This window comes from Ostrea edulis, chromosome 7 (assembly GCF_947568905.1).
Source record: "Ostrea edulis chromosome 7, xbOstEdul1.1, whole genome shotgun sequence".
Lineage (NCBI taxonomy): Eukaryota > Metazoa > Mollusca > Bivalvia > Ostreida > Ostreidae > Ostrea > Ostrea edulis.
This window is the reverse complement of record NC_079170.1, coordinates 25,203,642-25,226,141: the sequence shown is the minus strand read 5'-3', so window position 1 is coordinate 25,226,141 and position 22,500 is coordinate 25,203,642. Positions and strand designations below refer to the sequence as shown.

At 35.0% G+C, this 22,500-nt stretch overlaps 3 protein-coding genes across 4 annotated transcripts in view; 1 reads left to right on the top strand and 2 right to left on the bottom strand.

Annotated features, from left to right (window-relative positions):
• LOC125656545 (uncharacterized) overlaps positions 1-1,382 on the top strand; it is a 185,434-nt gene extending 184,052 nt beyond the window's left edge. Inside the window, exon 20 of the mRNA XM_056143767.1 lies at positions 1-1,382. This exon is cut by the window's left edge and continues 359 nt beyond it. Within this exon, the coding sequence (XP_055999742.1) occupies positions 1-1,071 (1,071 nt within the window). The 3' untranslated portion in view covers positions 1,072-1,382.
• Positions 1,383-8,001: 6,619 nt separating this feature from the next.
• LOC125656547 (cadherin-like and PC-esterase domain-containing protein 1) lies at positions 8,002-13,865 on the bottom strand. Its single transcript, XM_056145626.1, has 5 exons — positions 13,704-13,865; positions 13,488-13,621; positions 11,839-11,926; positions 10,955-11,101; positions 8,002-9,329 (listed from the first exon to the last, which is right to left on the bottom strand). Exons 1-5 carry the CDS (start codon positions 13,863-13,865, stop codon positions 9,222-9,224), a joined length of 639 nt encoding a protein of 212 aa, XP_056001601.1. The 3' UTR covers positions 8,002-9,221.
• Positions 13,866-19,040: 5,175 nt separating this feature from the next.
• On the bottom strand, positions 19,041-21,868 carry LOC125654956 (complement C1q tumor necrosis factor-related protein 3-like). 2 transcript variants are annotated; one of them, XM_056143777.1, is made up of 3 exons: positions 21,747-21,802; positions 21,484-21,659; positions 19,041-19,482 (listed from the first exon to the last, which is right to left on the bottom strand). In XM_056143777.1, exons 2-3 carry the CDS (start codon positions 21,647-21,649, stop codon positions 19,076-19,078), a joined length of 573 nt encoding a protein of 190 aa, XP_055999752.1. In that variant the 5' UTR covers positions 21,650-21,659; positions 21,747-21,802; the 3' UTR covers positions 19,041-19,075. The 2 variants fall into 2 exon arrangements, with proteins under 2 accessions (XP_055999752.1, XP_055999751.1); XM_056143776.1 differs by having other exon boundaries at positions 19,051-19,482; positions 21,484-21,868.
• Positions 21,869-22,500: the final 632 nt, after the last annotated feature.

Sequence of the window (22,500 nt, the reverse complement as noted above, 5' to 3'; positions counted from 1 at the left end):
TACGCCGCTAGAGGAGGAAACGTTAAAATTCTACAACTACTGGCAGATAATGAAGTAGACGTCAAACATAAAGCCAATAACGGCTGGAACATTCTTCACGCGGCATGTAGGAACGGTGAATTAGAAATGAGTCGTTATATCATCCAAACATACCCTGACCTTCTACACAGTGTAGATAATGCTGGATGGAATGCTGCTCTACACGCCTCTGGAGGAGGAAACGTTAAAATTCTACAACTACTGGCAGATAATGAAGTAGACGTCAAACATAAAGACAATGACGGCTGGAACATTCTTTACGCGGCATGTAGGAACGGTGAATTAGAAATGAGTCGTTATATCATCCAAACATACCCTGACCTTCTACACAGTGTACATAATGATGGATGGAATGCTGCTCTACACGCCTCTGGAGGAGGAAACGTTAAAATTCTACAACTACTGGCAGATAATGAAGTAGACGTCAAACATAAAGACAATGACGGCTGGAACATTCTTTACGTGGCATGTGGCAACGCTAACTTAGAAATGAGTCGTTATATCATCCAAACATACCCTGACCTTCTACACAGTGTAGATAATGATGGATGGAATGCTGCTCTATTCGCCGCTGAAAGAGGAAACGTTAACATTCTACAACTACTGGCAGATAATGAAGTAGACGTCAAACATAAAGCCAATAACGGCTGGAACATTCTTCACGCGGCATGTAGGAACGGTGAATTAGAAATGAGTCGTTATATCATCCAAACATACCCTGCCCTTCTACACAGTGTAGATAATGATGGATGGAATGCTGCTCTATTCGCCGCTGGAGGAGGAAACGTTAACATTCTACAACTACTGGCAGATAATGAAGTAGACGTCAAACATCAAGCCAATAACGGCTGGAACATTCTTCACGCGGCATGTGGCAACGCTAACTTAGAAATGAGTCGTTATATCATCCAAACATACCCTGACCTTCTACACAGTGTGGATAATGATGGATGGAATGCTGCATTCTACGCCGCTAGAAGAGGACACGTTAAGATTCGACAATTACTGACCGAGCATGGAGTGAAAACTTAAAGAAAGCTAGAATGACTTGTTTTCTGTTTTATTTGGATTTAGAGTGCATACTGCGTAAAACCCCTGTTTGTAGAAAAGTAATAACTATTCAATAATGAGGTTAACCTCTCTTTTATAGAGGAACGTAAACGTTTGCTTACAAGGTATAACGTATTATGGAAGTACACGAGAATTAGCGCTACACATCAAATTAATTCTCATCATGTGACTTTTTTGATTTAATAAACATTTGGGTTCAGTTCCTTCGTTCAATTTCTTAATTATATGAAATTGCTTATAGTCGAATAAACATATCAGAGTGCTTCAATGTCGATGTGGTATTGTGTTTTTTCTTTAATTGAGAAAGTGGTAATTTGTTTCAATATTATGAATTATCATGAGAGAGAGAGAGAGAGAGAGAGAGAGAGAGAGAGAGAGAGAGAGAGATTGTTTTACTCCCATCGAGAGTTTTTCACTCATATTGAGACGTCACCAGCTGTATAGATGAAGCACCACAAATTTAGAAAGGGGGGGGGGAGAGATGTATCCTAGACTTGATCAAGCCTTGTTTGTTGCCTATTAAAATCATTTCGATTGTCTAAAGCTGGAATTTAAAATGAAATTCAATGTGTATGTTGTAGGAAACGGGACAGATAATTCTGTATGTGCTATTGGATGGAAGACTTTTACTTATTGTAATGCATGTTGCATACTAGTTCACATTTCATATATTTAGCATGCGGCACGTGTTGGTTAGAGTCAATGGAGCGAGCAAGTCTAGAAATTTTACTGAATTAAAGGGTTACACATATTCTGAATTTCCCAGTAAAACATCATACTAGTATTCTTTTATTTGTTTTTAATACCCCCTCCGTTCGTCTATTAAAAAAGTATACCAGTAATTTTCCAGTGCGAACTGATTTCTGAATTAAGCATAAACCACTTTTCTATGACTTCTGAAATTGGTGAGAAACATAAGCATTTACTAGAATTTTTGACAACGAACATTTTCGGGTATTTTCACAAGCAATGTTTGTGATTTTTATATATAAAATTGCCATCCGTCACTTATAAAGCAAGGAGTAATAATGGAAATGTAAGAATGAAAGGACTGAACAGATGAATCGAACCCATGTAGCGAACTGGACCCCTCCCCCTACTAAAACGAAAGCTATCGAAAGTCATGCATATCTTAAAGGGGCATGGACACGATTTGAGCTGAAAAATTTTCAAATTTTATTTTTCCATTTTTATTATTTACAATGCTTAACTAAAGTATTTCTAATGGTCAACCAAAATTTGAATATCAGTTGTTGAGTTGTAAGTGAGATACAGCACTCACAATTCTTTGTTTTGTAAACAAGCTCGTGCTTTAATAGAATATAGCGTTTACATAACAAGGACTTGTATCTCCCATGTACCTTGACTACCGACATTCAAATTTGTCCTAATCATTAGTAATACCTTAGTTAAGCATTCTAAATATCAAAAAATCAAAAAATTAAATTAGAAAATGTTCAGCTCAAATCGTTTCCATGTCCATTTAAGTGTTCACCTTGTGCTTTGTGGATCAGTCCATTGGAGGCGGGAGGGGGGGGGGGTATATACGTATTGATTAACAAAATTAAGCATTGAACGTGTAATTTATATTGTATGTAATTTATATTGTATATAATTTGTATTGTATATACTTTTGTAAAAGAGCATTTAATTATGTATGTCATGAAGTGACGATTCTCCCCAAAATTTGACAACCCAATTGTTCGTGTGTGTAGGAGAGAGAGAGAGAGAGAGAGAGAGAGAGAGAGAGAGAGAGAGAGAGAGAGAGAGAGAGAGTATATTCTTTCCATTGGTAGTATTTCACATTTCCATCTTCTATTATCACAGCCTCGTTACTTTTGGAGTACTTAGAGATTGCGTCAGCAACGTGCTGTAAGGTGTCACAATCTGATATAGAAAAACAGACATCGCCGCATAAAGGGTTTGAACAAATATGCACCATTATAAAAAATCTCTATTTTGCTAGATATAATTTTAAGTTTTCAATATCAATTCATTTTAACACAAAATCACCTCCTGTACGTCTTTTGGATCTGAGCAAAGCCAGCATCCACTTGACATTTTATATGCCCTGGCCCCGCCTTCATAAAACTTTGAGAATTTTCAAAAAAATTCTCAACTCAACTCTTGAGAATTACTCAGCTAAGAATATTCTCAAATCAGCCGTCATAAATCGATTTGAGAATATTCTTAGATGAGTATATTCTCAAGAGTTGAGTTGAGAATCTTATCGTGCGCGACAGTTTTCGCGGAATTTTTTCAGCGCTGGTAGCGGCCCTGTAGAGCTCTTGAATGTTAAAAAGGTGAGAAAACGTCATAGAAACATGTAAATATACCAATATTACGTCTTGAAATCTTGTCATCTGCTGCATTTCCTTTCAATATGGAGACGATGGAAGTAAAAAAGAAAGCTAGGGCACAAAATTGGACCGCTGAGGAAGAAGTTCTGTTAATAGAGGAAGTGAAAACGAGAGCAGAAATCCTCTTTGGACCTCTGAAGGGTTGTGGAAAGTCCGGAAAGATTAAAGAAATAAAAGACAGAGAATGTCAAATGGTTGCTGACAAGTTAAATTCGTAAGAACATTATTTTCTTAATTCTTAATTCAAAATGTAATATCATAAACGCAGAATTGATTAAATTCGGTCGCATAATCATGTTATTCAATCCGCGGACTTTACGATAGCATTTATTCCGGAAATGTGACTTTTAAAAACTATTTAAATACTATTTCGTATCATCATCATTATTCATAAAAATTGTTTTGTTACTGACCTGGATATATAAAGAAATCATGCCAGTATTTCCTCTGATTCAAAGCAGATTTGGAGGGACTTTCCAAATCTATTTTAAGCTTCACGTACGCGGCATCCATCGATTAAAAAGGGGTGGATCAACGATTTTACTCATAGTAATGTAACACCTCAAATTGTGTTATAGTTCTTTATTCCATGGTGATGAAGTATATGTACAGTGTTCCCATAAGTAAGGGGCAAACGCGGTGACTACAGCTATGGGCACTTCCCTTCTGAATAGTGTTGTATCACAGGTACTTGTTTCTGTAAATGACTTATGACCTTTGTATACTAATAACAGATATTGAAGTTTTGTATTATTTGTTCCCGAATAATAAATTGAAGTTTTGCATGATTTGTGTCCGAATAATAGATTATATAAATAAAATAAAAAGTGGATGCAGGCTTTTCAATATTAATTTATATTAACACAAAATCACGTCTTTTGGATCTGAGCAAAGCCTGCATCCACTTGACATTTTATATGCCCTGGTATCTGAATGTGAAGTTCAATTGCCCAATGTAGCCTACTCATAGCAAATATCCAATAAGATACCATTTTTACCTAAAGATGAATAGAGCTTTAAAATATTAGAAGCAGCGTATACATGTCACCACAATGAATAGAACTAGGTGTATCTGAAAAATGAAGATAAAATATGCATACCTGGAGAGTTATCACAGTGAAGAACAGCACATTTCTCTCCCATCCTATACTTTTTAAAATGGTAATGAAGTATACTGATGACGGGATTTGTTCCATGCGCGCATTAAATCAATTATTGCTCTCATCAAATGATTAATGCGCGCTTTAATTCAGTTATTGCTTTCATCAATTGAATTAATGCGAGCATCAAGTGAATTAATGGAGGAATAATTGACTTAATGTGTGCATTAATTCAATTAATGAGATCAATCATAGATTTGATGCGCGCATTAATTCAATTATTGCTCTCTTCAATTCAATTGATGAGAGCATCAAATTAGTAGAAATATTGCTAGCAATAATTAATTTAGAGCTCGGTATCAATAATTTGATGATCTCTTTAATTCACTTAAAGATATCTTTAAATCCTTTACAATGTTCTGTATCAGGAATTAATGCGCGCATCAATTCTTTTAACGAGAGCAACAATTCAATTAAAGATATCATTAATTCAATTGTGGATATATTGAATTGAAGATATCTTTAATTATATAGTTGCTCCCTTTAAAAGAATTATTGCTCTCTTCAAATGAATTAAAGATATCATTAATTCAATTGAAGAAAGCAATACTTGAATTAATGTGCGCATTAAATCAATTATTGCTCTCATTAAATGAATTAATGCGCGCATCAATTCAATTATTGCTCTCATCAATTGATGCAAAGTGAAGATAACGAACAGTGATCAATCTCATAACTCCTACAAGCAATACAAAATAGATAGTTGGGCAAACACGGACCCCTGGACACACCAGAGGTGGGATCAGGTGCCTAGGAGGAGTAAGCATCCCCTGTCGACCGGTCACACCCGCCGTGAGCCCCATATCCTGATCAGGTAAACGGAGTTATCCGCAGTCAAATCAGTGTACCAAGAACGGCTTAACAATCGGTATGAAACACGTCAGACAGCATTTGACCCAATGCGAGGATGTAATGCGCGCATTATTAGGATTTAATTCGTCGAAGTTAAATCGGTTTATCTAAGGTAAATATCAATATTAATCATTAATCTGTATCACCGGGGCAATTTCCCGCTGCCAACAATTTTCTTTTTGGGTATTAGTGAGGTCATAAATTACGTCATGACCACCGTGCAAGATTCCCCAGCAGTTCGCACATGGAAATTCATCCGCCCAGCCCTCCCCGTAAACTGAAATTGTACATTTCTTAATTTGTTGTCGGTGTTTTGGCTTTGTTTTTTTTTTTTTTTTTTTTTTTTCAGACAAGAACCTATTATTTCGAGCCATTCCTCCGTCACGGCTGCCATTTCCGTGTGGGGGGAGATTCAGCTTGCCAGTAGAGCTCACCTGGATTTTTCATTCATTTAATTGATATCACAAATATAAATAAAATATAAATTTTGGAGAAGGCTTATATAGGCTGCATGCCTGCTGCCTAATCCATTTATGTTTTATACATGATAAAATATTGTTTAAAAAAATATAAATAAACATTATCTTATATTTTCCCGGGTGTACATCTGGTCCCAGGGTTCACTTCGGGTTGTGGTTTTTATCCTTGCACTAGTTATGAGCAGCCGTGATCATTACCGCTAATAAATCTAATAAGCTACAAGTCTGTCTATTTTCTTTTGTGCGTACCAGTTTGTTTGCCCATGTGTATACCATATTTTGTCTTTGATTCATGAAGTATTGCTTTCTTCAATTGAATTGTAGCGCGCATCAATTCAATTGTTGATATCATTAATTCATTTGAAGAGATCATTAATTCAATTAAAGCGCGCATCAATTCAGCTGACGAATTAATGCTATCATTGATCAATGGACGCAATAATTCAGAATTGAAGATATCATTAATTATTTGAAGAGATCTTCAATTGAATTGAGGCGCGCATCAAACAAATTGATGATATCTTCAATTATCTGAGTTTATGTTAATTTGGTGCTCCATACATATATGATCCCCAATAACATGTCGTTTGACCTTTATAATCAATGTTATAGAATCAAGATGTAATTGTTAATAAAATTCCACAAGTATCATATATATTACACACACACGGATATGTGCACAAGCAAGTTTGTAATTGTATGCACTTCAACTCATTTTAATGGGAAAATTATAATCGCTAAAAAGATTAATATTCCGTTATTCTATCAATCTATGCAGTATATTAATTTTTATGTCACCTGAGTAAACTCGGGTTACCTATTGCCATTGGTTGCCGCCCATCGTCGTCTGTCATCCATTAAAAATGAACATTTTTAACTTCTTATAGCTACTTCTCTTCTTTTCACATTTGGTATGAATTAATCTTGGGACAAGGGTATGAAAGCCAGATTGGCTTGGTTTAAAGCCAGATTGGCTTGGTTTTGAAAAGTGAAATGAAATCTAATTCCATCTTCACAAGTCAAGGGTTATTGATTCGTTACCTCGCAATAACCCTTGACATGTGACGATGATCTAATTCGTTATAACGAGTCTGTACTGTATCTCATTATAACGAGTTAGTTATCTCGTTATAGCGAATTAGTATCGTTATAACTAGATAACCGAGATACTGACTTGTTATAACGAGATAATTAAAAACAGGCTTAGACTACATATCAATCCGCCAAATAAGTAATATATATATACTAGATAGAAGACAGATATCTGTCTGGCACAGAAAATCATCACTAAATGTACTTCATTTTGAATGCATGTCTTTATCAATTTATTTCTTTTAGAAATGTAAATTCCCGCTGACCAAACTAAGAACAGCTAGTTTGGATTTATATCACAAAAGTTTTAGTATCAAGTATTCTCAAAATAAATTAAAATCCTTGCTGGACTCGAAAGAGCGATCTACAGATCAGCAGTCGACATGTTTTCTCTTTTTGCAGTTAATATGTTAATCAACTGAGCTACCCAGCATTGTATTAATATTTAGACGGAATATACAACTATTGCTGATATTCATACCCATTTTTTCATTGATGTTTTAAAAGAAAGTCAACCATTATTATGACGATGTAGTGTACCTCCTTAAAAGCCGTCCTGGTGAAAAATCGATTGTTTTTCTTTAACATAAGAACCTACATGTATTCAATGAAAATCTTTTGGATATTCTCACTAATTTTGGGTTAACTTGGTCCTTAGTACCTCTTGCTTGTCTTAAGAGGCAACTAATTGGGGTGGTCCTTCGATGAGACCGTAAAAACCGAGGCCCCGCGTCACAGCAAGTGTGACACAATAAAGATCCCTTCCTCCTCAAAGGTCGAAAACGCCAGGCATAGGCCTAAATTTTGCAGCCCTTCACCGGCAATGGTGACGTCTTCATAAGTGAAAGATTCTCGAAAGGGACATTAAACTATAAACAATTAATCGATCAATTGCTACACAGAGATGATTTTGTTTAACTGCTTTTAAACAACAATGCAGATCGAAACTGAATTTCTGAAAACATTTTATTAAACTTTCATAAATGATAACAAATGTATATTTAAATACAGAGTATTTTGTTCTTTGAAATGTTCATACAAGGCATACATGAGTAGTTAATATTCAAACACCTGTATAAAGAGATACTGCCTGTTGTAGCAGTAATTAATCTATTACATAGTGAACCCGGTAATATATGTATCTAGTATGTTTAATACAGGACACACGCACCTTACAGAAATATAATGATACTCATTAACAAATGAACACATATGGACTAGCTCTTCACCAGCAAACAGAATTACAGCAACATATCTAGCCATATTTTCTGTCTTTAGCGAACAGTCATCAACACAAAATATCAAATGTTTTATTACATTATCAGTGCCAGTCAATATTTGTGTGCAATCTCAAGCTGCACCGTACATGTACCTCTCACAAACAATACATATATCTCATATATAACCCCTCTCACAAACTATACATGTACCTCATATATAACCCCTCTCACAAACTATACATGTACCTCATATATAACCCCTCTCACACACAACACATGTACCTCAAATATAAACCCTCTCAAACACATGTACCTCATATATAACACCTCTCTCAAACAAAACATGTACCTCATATATAACCTCTCTCACAAACAATACATGTACCTCATATATAAACCCTCTCACAAACAATACATATACATCGGATATAACCCCTCTCATCACAAACAATACATGTACCTCATATGTAAACCTCTCACAAACAATACATGTACCTGATATATAACCCCTCTCACAAACGATACATATACCTCATATATAACCCCTCTCACAAACAATACATGTACCTCATATATAACCCCTCTCACACACAATACATGTGCCTCATATATAACCCCTCTTACAAACATGTACCTCATATATAACCCCTTTCACAAGATATATATGTACCTCATATATAACCCGTCTCACAAACAATAGATGGACATTGTTTAAATGCCTTTCCTTTGTGGTTGAGTATTTCATATTATATGACATATCTTATGTGTACATGTACATGTTTTAGTAAGCTTGAATGACAACATAATACGTAGAGTATAGCAGCTAGGAAATCACACCTATGTTTCTTTCGTCTCTAGTAAATATTTAGTGGATGGCATCTGAACCCTGGACAATATCAACAGACAGACAGACTGAGAGGTGTATATTTGTCCTCGATCCTGTCTTTTTCATGTCCTACATATGCTGTTGATAATCATTTGTGAGTAGACTGCATTGATTTCACCTTCAACATGGTAAATCGGTCTACTGAGGCCGGTATTCTTCATCTCTGCTAACTGCAAGTACAATATTGTCTAATTGTTCTTCACTTCATTAATGACAGAGCACAACATAAAGGTTGTAATTCATTTCATATTAACATATCTTACATCTCATAGAGAAGAATTGTGTGAATGAAAGTATATTACATGAATGTTACCACTTTTCACAATATAATAATTACAGTCATCGTGTATGAACATTGTATAGCAAAGACAACTTTAACACAAACTGCTTCTTTACTAAAAATTCAAAAACAACTCATTGACTTTTAACCTTAAAATGCATGATTTTACAGTTGTACAGAGAAGCAATTCGGCATTTTCTATTTTTGAAATTTTCACAATAATCAAGTACTAGAATGCTACTGTGAGTAAATTTTCCAACTTTTTTCTCTGGGACTTAAACTCAACAAAACTAAATTTACATACATTGTAAGAGTTTAAACGTTGTACATCCTATATTATTTTGCAAGAACTTTTTTGGTTTTCGATCAGAAAATTTAATCTTATTCACATTTAAGTATTTCCAGCCATATCCGATTATAAAAATGGTACTGTTCATAGGAGAATTTGCAAGAATTTCATAACAAGAGACCCATGGGCCACATCTCTCACCTGAGCCACCTTGACCTTCCTGTTGTTTAAGGTCAACACCAAAGTATAACAAGGTCTTGCCATTAAGAATTCAAACTATGAAAGACGTACCTTAAATAATGCAGGAGTTATTAAAAAGGTCAGTTTTTTAAAAGTAGGTCAAACTCCAAAGTCAAAAAGATCAAACATTATTGTGTTGCAAATGTCTTGCCATAAAAATATCTACCTAAAATAGATCCTGATATACATATACTTATCTTAAAAGTAGGTCAAACTCAGACTTCAAGGTCAAAAGACATGATATGAAATCAAAGATTTTGCAAAAAGAAATTTATATATACTAAGACATGAAAGATCTACCTTGGATAGTTCAGGACATACTTAATAGATAAGATTTTTAGTAAAAGTAGGTCAAACTTCCAGTTTAAGGTCACAAGATCAGAAAACATTAGATCACATGAAATGCTTTGTCGTAAGGGACATATACACAAAATATGAAAGCCCTAGCTTAGGTTCTTGAGAAGATTTTTAACAGGTTTTCCCTATTTTGGCCCTACCCTACCCCCAGAGGCCATGAATTGAACAAACTTGAATCTGCACTATGTCAGGACACTTTCATATAAATTTCAACAACTGGCCCTGTGGTTCTTAAGAAGATGTTTAATGATTCCACCCTATTTTTGCATTATTTTCCCAATGAAGGGAGCATGGCCCTTCATTTGAACAGACTTGAATCCCCTTCACCTAGGGATGCTTTGTGCAAAGTAGGGTTGCCTGTTGGTTCTGGAAAAATTTTTAAAATAATTTTTCAGTGTATTTTTACTTGGAGAAGGGCGTTGCCCTTCACTTAAACAAACTTAAATTCCCTTCATCCATGAACGCTTTTTGCCAAGATTGGTTGAAATTGGTCCAGTGGTTCTGGAGAAGAAGTTGAAAATGCGAAAAGTTGACAGATGGACGGACAACAGGTAATCAGAAAATGCCCACTTGAGTTTACAGGTCAAGTGAGCTAAAAACCTCTGAAATCCGAAGACTACTATACTTACCTTATGAAAATGGCAAGCACATTTCCCCTGTAAAAAATCTTTAAATCTGGCCATTGTCATTTTAAATGTTTTGATGAATTCAAAACCCAGCTTTTTGCCATGTCTTTCTAATTCCTCTTCTCTCAGTAAAACTTTCTGCAAGTCTGCCTACCAATAAAAAGTAGAAAATAGACTTTTAAAACTACATTAAATACCTAGCAACTCTATTTACAAAATGTGTGTGTGGGGGGGGAGGAGGGGTTTTGTTTTGTTTTTGTTTTTTACATCTACATGTACCGTGGTTTAAATTTCAAACAAAAGTACCGCAAAAGTTACATTATATGCCCGTTGGACAGAGATGACAAAATTTCAGTGCAATATCTATGATCCATAATGAGAAAAAGTCCACGAAACTATTTTATCTACTTTTAGCCCTAAAGTAGGTTATGGCGCACCAATCCAGCTGAAATGCAAACTGGACTTGTATTCCTCTGAGAGGAAACTTATGACTAAATTTCAGGGCAATTGAATCCGTAATAAAAAATACTTTTAGCCCTAAAGTAGGTCATGGTGCACCAATGCAACTGCATCTCACACTTACAATTCTTGAAGGAGAAATAGTGACCAAATTTCAACATTGTACATGCATCTGTTATGGTAAAAAGTTCGGAAAACATGACCTCGGACAGATATACAGACGTCTGATGACTGGCATATAAATATATCCCAGTCATTAGCATATTCTGTAAATCTAAACAAAGCACATTTTTTAAAATTAGACTTCCATTGTAATAACCCTGACCCTAAAAAAGGAACAAGTTTTTAATTTCCCATGGATGCATATATAGTACAAATTCTATCTTAAATACATCGTTGTTTTCGCTGTGATATGTAATTGGACTTACTTCTGGTAAGTAGTGGACACCATTTACATGCTGATGGAATCCGGACCCCAATCCTTTGATGATGAGTTTAATGTGAGATAAATTTTCCCTGAAAATGTCAAAGTACTCTTACTGTGAACAAACTTTTTTTTACATTACAGAAATATTGAAGAATATTCACTTGAACACAAATAAACTTTTCGAGTTATCATCCGGAAACCAATTGTTGACGCCCAACCGCCCGCATCACCAAACCAATAGCCGAGTTCAACTTCGTTGCAACTCGGCTAAAAATCCCAATATGTTAACTCTCTCTATTTCTCCAAAAATATGTTTTGAACTTGTCACCAGTAGCTCAGTGGTAGAGCATTCGCTTCATAACCAGGAGGTCATGAGTTCAAGCTCTGCTTGTGCAATGGCCGCATTAAACCCAAGATGTTAACATACGAGGGTTGTCCCAATAAGTTGTAGACAATGTTAATAACTCGTTTATTTGTTAGAAAAAATATTAATTTTCTTTTGTTATTTAAATTAAAGCATCATTTTGGAGTTTTGTTTACAAAGTTTCCTATCTTTTTTCATAATGACATAGAACACAAATAAAAAACATGATCATAGCTGTCGGCGCACAAACTTCATCTTCATCAATTACATGACGTTATTTACCTTCAGGATTTTGCGATCGTTATTTTCTTTTTGATGGCCTTCCCATTTTCAGTTTGTATGTCATTCCCTTTACAAATATCTTGTGCCATTTAAACACTAATGCCCCACTTACATTCTGGTGATCTGATGTGCTTTCCATCTCGTGTTTTCTTTGAGCAATGGCTACATAATATTTTTTCGTGCGCCAAGAATGCCGTTGACGTTGTCATATCGCGAAATTTTCATTACAGGTACGTTTATAAATGCCATCACTTCTCTGCCGTTTATAACGTCCTGCGGTTGTAAAACCAATATATTACGTAGAAAACATCACTGATTCCATTGATATAAATTTGAAAGCGATATATTTAATATGAAACTATTTCTTTCATCCAAATCTGTGGTACAAAGAAAATATCTACTTATTTTTGTACGCGCGCCAACAATGCAGATAGATATCTTTTTATTCAGTAACATCCCTTCTTCTATTACTTATTTCAAATAATATAATTTTTGTTTAGAATAACTAAAAGTTTCCTCATGTAAAAAATCTTTTGGATTTGATGCGTATTTCGAAAATTATTAACATTATCTACGACTTTTTGGGACAACCCTCGTATGTATTTCCTTTGTCAATTGTTCTGCATTTAAAAGTGAGAGTAATGGCTTTATCAGACATGATCTTAAAAACATAGGTCACATGTCATGGCAGGTGCTGCTACTTTAAAGAATTGAACCCTCACTGCTACAACCCTGATCACCAAGCATCTGTCTAACTTTGTGGTAATCCACCTACAGCTGGTGACGACTCAATATAAGTGAACATTTCTCAAAGGGACGTCAAACAAACAAAGAAACTCATAGGTTACAAATCAGCGATTTACAAACTAGAGTAGCTGTAAATACAAAACGCTTGTTTACGGTCTTTGTTCACTGTACACAACTGAATTTCTAATGTACATGCACATTCTTCCTTTATGATCCCATGATATGTGTTCTTTAAAGCTAAGATGAAGATATGATACCTCTTTAAAGCTTTGATGATGAGATCTAAATGCTGACTAGCCAACCAATGAACACCGCCAACTAACAGCACTGTTCTGTTGTCATCAGTTAAAGGTTGTGTCCTAAATTTAAAGGCAAATTTGTCTACATAAGTCTGCAGCACTTAATGACACATTAACATTATATAACAGCATACTTATAACTTTTATATACCATTTGATGAGCTGGTAAATTGCCTTGTCAAATGCAGGTTTGTGATTGGTAGGTAACCAGAATTGTGGGTAATATGTGTAGCTGAGATCAGTCTGGTTGCCATTGGTACTTTTATAGAGTTTGAGGTTATGAGTTTTGTCCCATTCCGTAATAGAACCGCTAATCTTCTCAAGAATGTAATGCATGATTCCCCGATTGGTTGAGTCCCCTATAAAAAGCACCTTTCGGCCCCTGAAGCAGGTGCTGATGTCGAGGTCATTCAGATGTTTGGATTGGCAGACTTCTGGCTGCCAGATGGCATTCCTCCAGTGACACGAGTTGGGATTTTTACAGTCTTCACACGGAACAAACCACAAAGCTAAAAGTAAAACAGGCTTATTTCCTACTGCTGCCAGATCAATGGTAACATACAAAATATAGCAACACAACCTATCATTGGGTCAAATCCTGTCTGGCGCATTTCATACCGATTGTTAGGCCATTTTGGCACACTGATTTTGACTATGGATGGCTCTGTTTATCTTATCAAGATATAGGGCTCAGTGCAGGTGTGACCGGTCGACAGGGGATGCTTACTCTTCCTAGGCACCTGATCCCACCTCTGGTATATCCAGGGGTCCGTGTTTGCCCAACTCTCTACTTTGTATTCCTTATAGCAGTTATGAGATTGACCACTGTTCGTTATCTTCACCTTTCATAAATCGTACAGTTTTTTTCATTATCTAAAATTAGAATCCAGAATTCAACACTGTAAAAACTTAAAACATTTAATTTCATAAACAAACAGTTGTAAAAAAAAAAAAAAAAAAAAAAAAAAAAAAAACTACATGCGTATATCATAATACAGCAATACATGTAAGTGGCCTCCACTAGCAATTGCCACAAGTTGTTGTATTTGAGTTTCTGAAAATTGTAAACTGAATTGCTCACACGGCAATTTTATTTCAACTTTTATCTAAAACTATTTTTTCTTTACTTGTAAATATGGATAAAAAAAAATAAATCAGATGAAAGTGTTATGTTTGAAATTTGGAGAATACATAATATAGTATTATGAAATCAAAAACATTTCAATCAATGATCAAATCTAATTCAAAATATTACAGTTTTAGTAGAAAGTAAACTGAAAAATATAAAAATCCAGCTAGATTCAAACGCATTATCTACAGATTGGCAATCATACAAGTTAACCTCTGATCTATGCAGTTATAAATAATACAAGGACAAGGAATGCATTGCAAATATTTATTTTCTCTCATGTGTGTCAAAAGAAAGTCAGTCATTATAACAATGAGTTATTACTCTTTAATAATAAGATGTATCGCAATTAATATCGACTGAAATTTTATTTCAATCTTTAAATGGAGAAGATATATGTGGACCACAAATCATTGGTAATTAAACAAGCATTCTGAGAATATTGTATAGCAATACATAGTCCCCTACCGGAGGCAAAAATCATTGGACCGCAACAAAATTCAAAGTTCATTATCAGATCAAGGTTATGGTAAAAGGGAATATTTGGGAAACCAGGATATGAATGGTTGGAAATTAACTACTATTCAGGTACAAAGACTAGACCAGGAAAATTTCAAAATCGACCTGTAACTTGTTATGGCAGAGCAATCATCATAATATATTGAATATGAAATGAATATGTGTAAGCATATAAAAAAAAAATAGGAAAACTGACAATTCATGCTATTTTCTAAGTCTAAGGATCATAATTTAGGGAAAAATCAACGGACCCAGACGAAATTCTAACTTGATCTGTAAGATGTTAAGGCAAAGCAATGCACCAAATATCAAATGAATATCTGCAAGCACATAAACAAAAGTGCGGAAAACTGATTTGCAGGACTGACGGACAGACAGAAAGATGGAGCGCAAACCTAAAGTCCCATTCGACTTCATCGCTAGGGGACTAAAATGTAACAACTAAAACTCAGCAATTAAAGCTTGGGCAATATGTATGAGATAAATCACCTTGCTGATAATCAGACTGATGACAGACAGGAAGTTGATCTCTGTGCTTCAGATAGAGTCTCCAGGATCTGTATTTGGTTACTGCAGTCAGTCCACAACTTTCTCCCAGAGAGTACTTCAGCTTACAATCCTAACAGAAATGTATTGATAACTAACAACTCAACGTATTGACAATCGGGATGACTTACGCTTCTCCATGTAAGGTGGCTCACCACTACACCTTGAAGGAGTTCATCAAATCAGCATGAAATAATTCAATCATGAAAGCTATGTGATAAGTACACATGTCAAAAAGGCAAACAACGTACAATTTTGGAGAAAGATCGAGACATTATCTAGGGAAAAAAATATTTCAATAAATAAAGACGGAAGAGACTGGTGGATTTGAAGTTGAGATCCGTAAATCAGTCACCTAATAACAAGGTATTAAAATATTCCATAATAATTATATTCCCCATAAAGCAATTAAATTTTGATTTCAGCCGTAGTGCATGTTAGTTAGTAAATAAGTACATTGATTTTCAAATGTTCTTGCAGAGTGAGGCACTAACTCAGGCTAGTAGGTCTTCATTTTAAGAATTCTTTTTTTACTGTTTTACACCTAACACCGTTTTACACTTGATAAACTTTGGGTGTATTTTTATTAATGAATTGTTCTCAGTGTTTATATGTTTTTGTTTATTATTTTATTGTTTACAAGTTGTGTTTCATTGTCTGTTAGCCTACTGTAATGTTGGGATATGGGGGTTGGTTCATTTTTCTGTTTGTTTTTATGTGTTCAAAACGTATTGTGTCGCACTTGCAAAATGATTGTGGTTGTTTTAATTTCATGGAAAAATCCCCGACCGCGAACATAGCGAAATTAAAATCACTGCAATCATTTCCCCATTTACAGTATGTAAATTCTGATCTAAATATCTCACAAACGCGTGACATGTTGCAAGTAATGTTGATAATTCTGTCAAACTTTCTTTAATAATCCAAATGAGCAACTGTTTGACTTTTAGTTACCAGAAGACAGACTGATTTAACTACAGAAAGTAAAAAATACATGTCTATACTCCTTGTCAGAAGTAAATGATATACTTGTAATTGTGGTATGAATTGTTTGTTTTCTTTTATTGAAACTTTTTTGAGGTATAAGGTAATATTACACAAGATACGTTTTGAGTTTGAGAGACAAGACGCCAGTATTGCGTTTTCGAACCATTTATAGAAAGAGAAATGAGATGTAGATGAGGTAAAAGTATTGTTTGTAATTAACACTTGATATTGCTTTGCCTGTTTATATCGATGTACGTTTTTATATTGATATCGTGATTTTTTTCTCGTTTGCAGCTTCATGTTGAAGTTGAGGGATTACGATGTATCCTGGTGTAACCTTCGAATGTACCTTGCCACATTAAATTTCACTAGTGCAAAATAAAGTCTTGTTTTTAAAGGGAACTCCGTTCCATAGTTCATATTACTGTAACAATACTGCTTTCCATTAGATATCTTGCTATGGCTTTCAATTCGGCATTTAGATATATCAGCGATGTTTTATATATTAACAATAATTATTTTCATTCATGTGTCGACTGGATATAAGAATTATGAGATTGATCATTGTGTGTTATCTTCACCTTTCATCTCAGTAAACTCGAAATAAAAAACACCACAGAGTTTTCTACATCTTCGTACTTAGATACTCGTATCTTATTGAACATAGATGCTAACGGCATATTAATAATCCAGATTCATGACAAATGGGATGACTTTTTCCATCGTCAACTTCCCATATTTATACAGCAATATTACATTATCGCCTGAATATGGTTTCAACTAATTCGATATGCAAGAGGTTGTTCTGCGTATGATCAGTTTTTAAATCGAGTCAGACTACTGACAAAAGAAGATGATGTTACAGGAGTTTCAACAGTCTCCTTAAACTCAGCATTTCGCAAATTCTAAGGTCATTATAACGATCTGATTGGAGGTGTAATTATATGTATACGACTGCAACATGCAGTCATTACATAAACCTAACAATCCCATCATGAGTTATTCTTACAATAAAGGATCGAAATATATTGAACGACATGAACTGTTCATATAAAAGCTATAACATCCTTCCATAGCTTTTATATTCTATAAAACATAGATGTTAATGGAAAACTAATAATTAACTTTGTAATAGACGGGATGAATCCAGCTTTTCCATAGTCAACTTTCCATATTTATGTAGGAGTATTCCATTATCACCTGCATATGTTGATTATATCCCTCAGTTGATTCGATATGCAAGAGCATGTTCCGAATACGATCAGTTCTATATACCCGTCGTCAAACGGGACACATTTGTCATCTCGCTGTCAATCCATCCGTCCGTCCGTGTATCCTTGTGTCCCTCCGAGGTTATGTTTTCCGGACTATATTATGTAATGGATGGATGTACAGCGTTGACATTTGGTCAACATTTCTACTTCACGAAGCTTTTGTACCTATGGAGTTGGACTACGGATTACTCCGCTTACCCCATCAAGATATAGGGCTAACGGAGGGTGTGACCGTTGATAGACAATGCGTTCTTTTCCTAGGCACCTGATCCCACCTCTGGTGTTTCGAGGAATCCGGATTTGCCATACTCTAATTTTGTATTCTTTATAGGAATTATGAGATCAATCACTGTTTGTTATGTTCACCTTTTCATTCTTCCATTTGATCAAAAATCTTATTGAATAGAGAAATTCTCATCTTGAATACTAGTATAACATGCATTTATGCTTGCATATAAAAAATATGTTATTCTTTCCTTTACTTAGCAATTGAAGCATATTATTGAAAATTATGTTTCAATATGTTAGTAGTACTATTGTGACAAGTATATCAATACACTTTCATTTCAAATCTAGCGTTTTTCAGAAATCGAAGGTTGTTAATTAAATTGACGATAATTACTGCTCAATTTAAATTATATCATAGCTTACGGACATCATTTAATGCAATATAGAAGGTGGAATCATCAACCAAACTGCAAGTTCATTGGCAAAATATATTCATTTACGAGTAAAATGATTTACATTACAGATTACCCCGTTTATCTGATCAAGATACAGTGCTTACAACGGATTTGGACGGTCGATAGTGGATGCTTACTCCTCCTAGGCACCTGATACCACATCTGGTATGCCCAGCTTTTATTTTTTTATTCATTATAGGTCACGAAATCGATCACTGTTCGTCATCTTCACCTTTTCATATCTTTATAACACACTTTTTGAACATTTATTTGCCAAAGAAGTTTTCAAGAATTTAATTCTTCTGTCTCATCATTTCAACTTTTCGCTTTTGATGTCATACTTAAGTTTAAAAAAAACTCATAACGAAATACGGGAATGATTAGCAGTGTGGTTTAATATCGAGAAGTTTAACAACCAGACAATTTGTAGCCTGAAAGGAAAGTGTAACTATCATGAATAAATTGAGCAGTTCCAAAGAAAGTTTGAATCCAGAATTGACTCCCTTTGTTTAGTTTGATAACGACTTGTCCAGATGTGTTCTGCCATGCATTTGCCTGACCGTGAGTAAGAACCCGTGTAGTCAGTTTACCATCCACATATCCACCAACGTAGACGGTGGATCCTTTGTTTGTGCAGTAGGTCCAGTAAAACGAGTAGACGCCGTCTGTAGGAGCGGTGAATTTACCTGTTGTTGGATTGTATCCTCCTCCTTCGTTTGTTTGGACATTGGTAAGTTTTATTATCGTATTTACTGGTGCATTCAGCAAACTTTTAGAGAGATGAGCATGGAATGCAACAACCTTTCCGAAACAACCTGAAATGAGAAGACAGCAAGGTTGAATTCTAAGCCGTTTCCATCAATTACAAGACAGACAATAATAATTTCATTTTTCATGATATTTTGATTACATTTGTTTTGTATCTCAATATTCACAGTTTCAATTAGAGTCGTATCGTATTTACTGGTGCATTCCACAGATCTTTAGAGAGAACATGGAGTTTTAATTTTAAGCCCCTTCCATCACTTACAAGATATTCATTCAATATTTCATTTTTTATGTTAATTTGAATGTTTTAATTTGGTCATACAGTTGTTTTGTATCTTAATATTCAGAGTTTCGATTAGAATCGATTTACATTACTGAACGTTCTGACCAAAGGAAAACTGGTTTGATTACTTCTTTGTGTTGTAAGTTACTTTTCAAACTTCTACAACCTGGCAGCATTAACATGTGGTGCAAATGAACATGTTTGTCTTTGTTGCATAAACAGATATCATTTGTTAATCCGCTAGTGTTTAATAGTGTTGTATCCTCTATTTGATAAATACATGTAGTGTATCAAAACAATGATAAAATGTTCAAGGAAATTGAACCATTTCGTTCTGTATGCTTTGGACACATAACAAAATAATGGATAAACTTAATTCCTATAAGTCATTGGTGGGATATGGGTTTTTCAGTTTGTTTTGCATTGATATCGCAGAGCAAGTCATGCATTTCATTTTAAACTTAGAAAGCTAACGTAGGAATCTGGGTTTCCTTCTCGATATTGTAGCCAAGGGAAATATCGTTAGTGAACTGTTAAGATATTTTAGTTTTACTGTTTGATGAATCTATGAACTTCGTTTGGTTAACTGTTCATATGATTATTGACGACTTTTGTTATTTGAGAGGAATCACCTTAGAATTAATGGTGATTAAGCCTTTCAATTACATTTGTTTATAAGTCTACGAGAGCTGTTCGATATGTAATGTGTAATGTACCACAGCGCTTTAACGCTTTGCACGATTTAAGCAATTCTTGAAGTCGGAAGGGGTTACCGTCTTACCACACCAACCATACTCTCCAGATCTAGCCCCATGCAACTTTTTCCCTTTTACCAAACCTTAAAACGTTCTTATCTAGTCATCGTTACAGGTCCCGACAAAGCCTTGGCCAGCCATCAGTCAGTGCCTCAGAGGTCTACCTAAATTAGCATACCGTGACGCATTTCAGAAATGGATTCAAATTCTATGGTCGTTATAACGACTAGTTCGACAATACAACCTCGCATTGGGTCAAATGCTGTCTGGTGTGTTTCATACCGATTGTTAAGCCGTTCTTGGCACACTGATTTTGACTGCGTATAACTCCGTTTACCTTATCAGGATATAGGGCTCACGGAGGGTGTGACCGGTCAACAGGGGATGCTTACTCCTCCTACGCACCTGATCCCGCCTCTGGTGTGTCCAGGGGTCCGTATTTGCCCAACTATCTATTTTGTATTGCTTGTGGGAGTTATTAGATTGTTCGTTATCTTCACCTTGCATTCAGAGATTGAAATTATGTATTTCAAACCGCGGAGAATACTTTGAAGGGATGTAATGTTCATTTCACTATTTGAGTTGAATTCACATTACATATCGCACAGCCCTCGTAATAACTACCTATGGGGAGTGTTGATAAATATTTGAGCTACCAGTGCGTAATTATTAATTAGTCGAAAAATTACCTTTGAGTAAGTGTTTATCAGCCAATGAGATATTTTTGAGTAACTGGTAGTACTGTAGATTTCTAAATACACATATACGCGAGGAAATCATTATCTTCTAATTCAACGGAAAACTCCATTTGCAAAATGAAATCCACACTGTTGTTATTATATTCCTGAAATACCTTTAAAAGCTTGATTGACGAACCACTTGCAAATTTCTGATCTCGCCGTTTGACATATACGAGTCATTTAGCGATGTTCTGTACTCCCTTGAAATGGGGAATGTACAGTAGATCTATGAATTATCTTTGGTTAACTGTCAATGAATATATTCTCTACCTTTAAGCGGCTGTTTGTTGCATTTCGGCACCCAATCCATTTCACGACATATGTTTTTGTAGCTGGTATAGTCATGGAGAAAGACCTTCGGTTTCCGGGAGTCAGCGTCCGTAAATATCACGACACACAGGAGCAGTGGAATCATCAGCAGTCCCTTTGGATTCATTCTTGTAGTGCTGCAATCAACGTAGAGAATCATTTACAATAGCGGGATATGCTAATCAAGTACTCTTTTTGACATTGAATAAGTCATCAAAACATACCTTAGCTTACGAGTGTGAATCAGCAGAGTCAGTGTTTGTTTGTTTGATTTCGATGTATATTTGATATATCAAGTGTGGCGATTAAGAATTTATGGATGCTGATATACCAATTAAAATGAAACGTTAGAGAACATGGTGAGTGTCATTTTCATTTTAATTAGTATCATATATTGATCAAATACATAACACATGTGCCATGGACACGCGATTGTTGGAGTCTTTATATGCTGACATCTATAGTAGTTTAATTTTCCGTGAATTTTTCGATCAGAATTTGTCTCTATCATTGCAAGATAGAATTGCAGATCATTGATATATTCAATGAAAGGAATACATTATTGGCTAAGCTTTACTTTCGTAAACAGGTGAGACAAAAATGGCAAAATTAGTTATTGCAAAAACATTGACAAAGTTGTAAGCATAATTTAAATCCATCATCGAAGTAACGGCGGATTTTTTCATTGACTTTAATTTTATGTATAGATGGTTTGAATTAAAATATGTTATATTATTTTTTCCAAGTGTGCACCATGCAATTAAGAGTCGGTGCGTATAATAAGTTGATCACTGTAATGATGATGGATTGTTTTATCCTTCAACTTTGCAGCAACTTTAGCTGATAACTAGCATAACTATACATTACTTATTAACGGAATATCTGTTCCATTGTGTCGAACCAAGTCTTGACATTTACATGTGGCTTAATACATTGGTAGTCGAATCTGTATGCTGAAATCTAGACTAGTTCACTAGT